The sequence below is a fragment of the Benincasa hispida genome, chromosome 2 (assembly GCF_009727055.1).
Source record: "Benincasa hispida cultivar B227 chromosome 2, ASM972705v1, whole genome shotgun sequence".
Taxonomy (NCBI): domain Eukaryota; kingdom Viridiplantae; phylum Streptophyta; class Magnoliopsida; order Cucurbitales; family Cucurbitaceae; genus Benincasa; species Benincasa hispida.
This window is the reverse complement of record NC_052350.1, coordinates 57,076,228-57,082,227: the sequence shown is the minus strand read 5'-3', so window position 1 is coordinate 57,082,227 and position 6,000 is coordinate 57,076,228. Positions and strand designations below refer to the sequence as shown.

The following is a 6,000-nucleotide window of genomic DNA, read 5'->3' as shown; positions in this document are numbered from 1 at the left end:
ATTTTAACTTCAAACTCAAATTTTTTAATCCCTTAAAGCAAATCTGATATATCATTACCTTCAAAAAGTTTTGAATCACGGATCAACTAGCAGAGAAAAAGCATGCTTAACTTTTTTCTAACACAAAGCAGAAGAAACAAAACAAGAAAACAGAATGGAGTTTGAGTTGAGTGGAGAGACTTTTTTTGAAAAGATTTTCAGAAGCAGTGTAATTAATGGTCCTTCTGCAGATGAGGATTATGAGGTAATGACTGAAAAAAAAAATGAGTAAATCAAAAGAAAAGTAAGGAAGGTCAATTTACATACCCAAATACAAACAACTGCCATGTTCAGAGAGGTTTCTTGGAGTAGCATTAAAGACTCTCTTCTTCCTCCTCTTCTCTGCAATCGAATCTTCCTGCACTACCCAACATTAGGTTCAAGGATGTGAAAAGAACAGAGTTTCTTAGGAAGAAAATTCTTACTTGGGTTTTGATGAATCTTGATTGAAGAGAGAAATGGGTTGTCTTGTGAAGTGCATTTTCATGATTGTTATCTTCATTTCGATGCCTTTTTCATCGCAGAACTCCCACATTTTGATTGCTAACTCACTGTTGAATACAGCAGAGAGCTTTGATGTTAAAGAGCTAGAGAGAGTTTCAGGGGAAGATGAGAGTGGAGGAAATGAACCCTTCATTCTGGAGAGAGTCAGAGCTTTGCTTGGACTCAAGAGCTCACAAGTGGGAAATCAAAGCCCATCAGATCTTTCGCCTTCACCGACGCCGTCGCCATCTTCATCACCAACCGCCATTGCTCCTTCTCCTGTTCCTATGGCAGCTCATCGAGTGCACATTCATGAGCACTCCCACCCTCATCAGCTTCGCTTGCATAAGAGCCGACCAGTATACAAACGAAAAAGAAAAGAAGATCCAAGAGAAGGAAGAGTCAGAAAGATTCTTGTTGCAGTTTTTGTGTCTGCAGGAGTCACCATTTTGATATGCTCTATTATTGCCTTTTGGGTCTGCAAGAAGTTCAAAAGTCAGAGAGATGAATCCATGGAGAAGCTTTCTGTTAAGAGTGAAAGAGAAGAGAAGACAGCAAGACCAAAATCTGGCCTTGATCTGTTCGATCTCGGTATGCTTGGAATGGATGTTGAAGAACAGACCCATACTTCTGTAAGTGAAAAGGAGTTATCTGTTCATAAAGAGGGGGAAAGGAACCAAGAGACGTTGGATTCAGAATCTGATAATGTAAGTGTTTCTTCAACCAAGGAAAGGATGTATGTTCATGAAGAAGATGATAGTAAATCAATACAATGCGTATCTGATGGAACTCATTCTTCATCTGGGGATAGAGTTACTCCTGTTAAATGTTGTTCGTCTGATGATGAAGAATCATTCCATTCTTGTGGTGATTCCAATTTGTCAAATCTTCGCCTTTCGAATGCTTCAGAATCTTCTTCTGCTAATGTGATAACAAATTCTACTTGTTCAGTGCCAACTGAGAAATTAGGAAGTAAATTAGAAACACAATGTGATGAATCTAACAAACTATTAACTTCTGACCGGTCGCATCTTACTCTTTCTCCTTGTAATTCAGAACCCAAAATGCAGATGGTTCCCCAGTCTATAGGTTTCCAAAAGAATGTCCCATCTTTATCTCCACCTCCTCCTCCACCACCACCGCCACCACCGCCGCCACCTCCTCTGGTCACTGATCGCAGTTCATTTTCCTTCTCTTCACCCTTTTCAACTGGATCTACTTCCTCTTCTGCACTGTTAAGATCCTCATCTCCTGCAATGTCAGATTCTTCTTCATTATCTCAAATACCATGGAATGATCTGCAATCACCTCAAACTGCTGCTAAACCTTCATTACCGTCATCTGCTATTCCTCCTCCCCCATCTCCACCACCAAGTTTAAAAACAAACGCTTACTCTTTCAAAACTCCACCTCCTCCTCCTTCCAAGCTCCCTCAATTCATGGCATTTGGAAAAGAGGGAAATTTGCGGCCGAAACTTAAGCCTCTCCATTGGGACAAAGTAAGAGCTGCACCTGATCAATCAATGGTGTGGGATAAGCTAAGATGGAGTTCATTTGAGTAAGTTCTTTGTTCTTGATTATTCCTATTATTTCAATTTTACTTAACTGGGACAAGTTAAGATGGAGTTCATGAAAAACAGGCTAGATGAAGAAATGATTGAGTCACTATTTGGCTACAACCAACATGATTCAATGAAGAATGGTGATGCTAGCAACAAAAGCCCTTCTCCAAGCAAACATATACTAGAGGCTAAAAGACTTCAGAACCTAACCATTCTCTTAAAAGCCCTGAATCTCTCTACAGAACAAGTTTGTGAAGCCATAGAACAAGGTATGACTATATCTAAATAAAAAGATACTTCAAAATTGTTATTGCAACAATCTAATGTTTGTAAATGTGAAAATCAGGGAGTGGGTTGCGTTTGAGACAACTTGAAGCACTGGTGAAGATGGTACCAACCCAAGAAGAAGAAGCCAAATTGTTAAGCTATGAAGGAGACATCGGTGAATTGGGTTGTACAGAGAAGTTTGTCATAGCAATTTTGAGAATACCATTTGCCTTCCAACGAGTAGAAGCCATGCTTTACAGAGAAACTTTTGAAGATGAAGTGAATCATCTCCGGAATTCATTTTCCATACTAGAGGTAACAATCATAACATAAATAAACTAACCTTTATAAATCCACTTCCAATTCTATTCCATAACAACAAAAATAATAACCAAAAAGATGCTATAATGGGATTACCCATAGGAAAATCAAACCCACTTTTTCTAATTCTTCTTTCATCTCTATTCTATTCTGTAACAATAAAAACAATAACCAAAAATGCTAAAATGGCATTAATCATTGCAAAATTGAATTTAATCACTCTTTCTAATTCCACTTCAATTTCTATTCCATAACAACAAAAACAATAGCCACGGATGCTACAATGAGATTACTCATAAGAAATTAAACCCCACTCTTTCTAATTCTTCTTTCATCTCGATTCTATTATATAACAACAAAAACAATAACGATAGATGCTAAAATGATATTAATCATTACAAAATTAAACTTACCCACTCATTGTAATTCCATTTCAATTTCTATTCCATCAGGAGGCTTGCAAGGAACTAAGATCCAGTAGACTCTTCCTAAAACTACTAGAAGCCGTACTAAAAACAGGAAACCGAATGAACGTTGGAACAAGCCGAGGAGGCGCAAGAGCATTCAAACTAGACGCACTCCTAAAACTTTCCGACGTCAAAGGAACCGACGGCAAAACATCCCTACTCCACTTCGTGGTACAAGAAATAATCCGATCAGAAGGAATCAGAGTATCAGGCAGCATAATGGGGAAAATCAACCAAAAAAACAAATCAAGAACAGTGGAAGAAAGGGAAAACGATTACCGACGAATGGGATTAGAACTGGTGTCGGGGCTGAGCACGGAACTGCAGAATGTGAAGCGAGCAGCGACAATCGACCTGAAAGTAGTCGGGAGCTCAAGAGGGAATCTGAATGAGGGAATGGGGATAATGGAGAAACTGGTGGGGAAGGAGTTGAGTGTGGATGAAAGGAGTGGGAATTTTGTGGAAGCCATGAAAGGGTTTGTGAGCTATGTGAAGAAGAGGATGGAGGAAGTGAGGAAGGATGAAGAAAGGGTAATGTCGAGTGTGAGAGAAATTACAGAGTACTTCCATGGAAATGTAAGCAAAGAAGAGACGAATCCGCTGAGGATTTTTGTGATTGTGAGAGATTTTCTTGGAATGTTGGACAATGTTTGTAAGAGCTTCAAGATTGGAAGTTGAAACAATCTTGGCGCCCAAATTCAAAATTTTTAATTACTTTTTTTTTCTTTTTTGTAAATTGATAACTTGGCGTTTTTATTCATTTATTATTATTTTTCTTCAGAGGGGAGATTTGAGTTGATATTGTTATGAAATCATCCAATAAGGAAGGTAAGAAAATAAATGTAAAGTGCAGATATTTACATGGTTTCCTAATAGTATGTTAGCTACGTTTATAAGAGACATGGTTCTTTATTATTAAGAGAAAATAATAAATAAAATTGCAAATGTGCTAATAAGGTTAGTGATATAAGTTAGGTTGCTTTTGCCGTCCTAAAAAATGATTATATGAGAATCTTAACCACTTAGACTGTTTGGTAAAATAACTAATTCATTAATCTACACATAATCAGTCTTGAATTTGTTCTAACATTGTAAAGTTATTTTATGGAGTTCTTAGATTTTAGCTTTCATAAAAATTTGGTATCTTCCTTATCGATCTCAAAATTTCATTCCACTAATTTATTTCTCACAATTATTCAAAATTGTAATTGGTTTAATTTTTTATAACAACTATTTTTTAAAAATAATCTTTTATAAAAAAAAATTAGATTAAACAAAATTAATTATCATTCAAATAATTATGTTATAACAAATTATAAGGGAAATTTTCACATATAGTATTTATAGAAATAGTAAAAAGAACACGGATAAACACTGACTGTAACATCCCCATTTTTTTAGAAAAATTTAAGTTAATTATCTCAAATTGTTGAATTTTAGTTTCCTAATCTTTGGAATTTGGAATCAAATTGTTATGGTTGAAGAAATTTTATTGGTTATATGGATTCTTTGAGTAGAGTTTTAAATTAATTGAAAGGGATAATTAAATTATTTTGGATAAGAAATTTTGAGTTTTGTGAAATTTGAATGGGAAAAAGAGGAAATTGTAGTTTTAAAATTTTACCCTCCTTAATTTTAGAATTTGAATCCAAAATTTAAGTAAAGAATTAGGAAAAGATGATTAGTTTATTTGGAATTTATTAAATCAAGTATCTAAAAAGATTTTAATTTGAATTTAAGTTAATTTGGAAAGTTATAATTTAATTTTGAGATTTAAGATTTTTGGAAAGAAGTGAATTAAAGTTGATGAATTTATTTTGAGGTTTATTTAATTAATTGGAGAAGAGGTGAAAGATTTGAGTTTGATGTGATATGTTTATTAAGGAAAGGAAAAGGAAATATATATATATATAAGGGTTTTGGAATTTAAGAAAAAAATATATATATGGATTTTGGAATTTAAGAATAAAAGAAAATAATATTATATATATATATATATATATATTATTTATACTTTTGTGTGGTGGAGAATTAAAAAGAAAAGAAAAGAAAATACCCCTTCTTCTCCCTCTCACGCGACAACACTCCCCCTTCCAAGGCTCTTTGGGTTGTAGGGTTTTGACTTTTGAGTTAATCTAATAGTAGCCCATTGTGTTAAAAATTTAGACCAGAGTTTGAAGTCGAGATCACACTATTCAACACTAACAAGATTGAATTAGGAGTTCTTAGTTGGATTTTGACTTGGGTTTTGGAGGTGATTTAAGATTAAAGTGCTAGTTGGGTAAGAATTTTGTTGACTTCTAAAATTGTTTTATGTATGGAATCGAGCTTGGAGACTAAAATGAATTTTCTTCATGCCCTATGATTGGACTAAAGGTTGTGAAGTTGGATTGAAGAGTTTGCATGAGTGAAGAATTATTATCTCAGTTTCATATTGAGGTAAGTAATCTTACTACTGGAACCGCCTTTGTATCGGGCGATAAATTTATGATTTATTTTTGAGGATTTTAAGACTAGTTACAAGGATAATTCTGACTGTTCTGAGATTTAATGGACTGTTTAGAAAAGATATATGAGCATGTGATAATATGTCTGAAGCATGTTAATGTATGAACATGATTTAAAATTTTATGAGGCATATTAAAAGTACGATTGATCATGACCCTAAATTATGAGTTAAGCGACACTACTACTAGAATGTCTTAAAGCTAGATGAAAGTTGGACATTTGTTGATGTACATATTTATATGATTTATGATGAAAGTGTGTAAGCTATATGATGTATTATGAAATTTCGAATGTTTGATTGTTTACATGAGTTAGTGCATGAAATTGATGTACTAGAGTTGATCCATTAAAAC

The 6,000-nt window shown here is 34.4% G+C and overlaps 1 protein-coding gene across 1 annotated transcript; it reads left to right on the top strand.

Annotated features, from left to right (window-relative positions):
- The first annotated feature begins 368 nt into the window (after nucleotides 1–368).
- On the top strand, nucleotides 369–3,926 carry LOC120070661 (formin-like protein 11). The gene is made up of 4 exons (XM_039022495.1): nucleotides 369–2,080; nucleotides 2,163–2,353; nucleotides 2,431–2,666; nucleotides 3,125–3,926. The coding sequence occupies exons 1-4, from the start codon at nucleotides 498–500 to the stop codon at nucleotides 3,815–3,817; spliced, it is 2,703 nt and encodes a 900-aa protein (XP_038878423.1). The 5' UTR covers nucleotides 369–497; the 3' UTR covers nucleotides 3,818–3,926.
- Nucleotides 3,927–6,000: the final 2,074 nt, after the last annotated feature.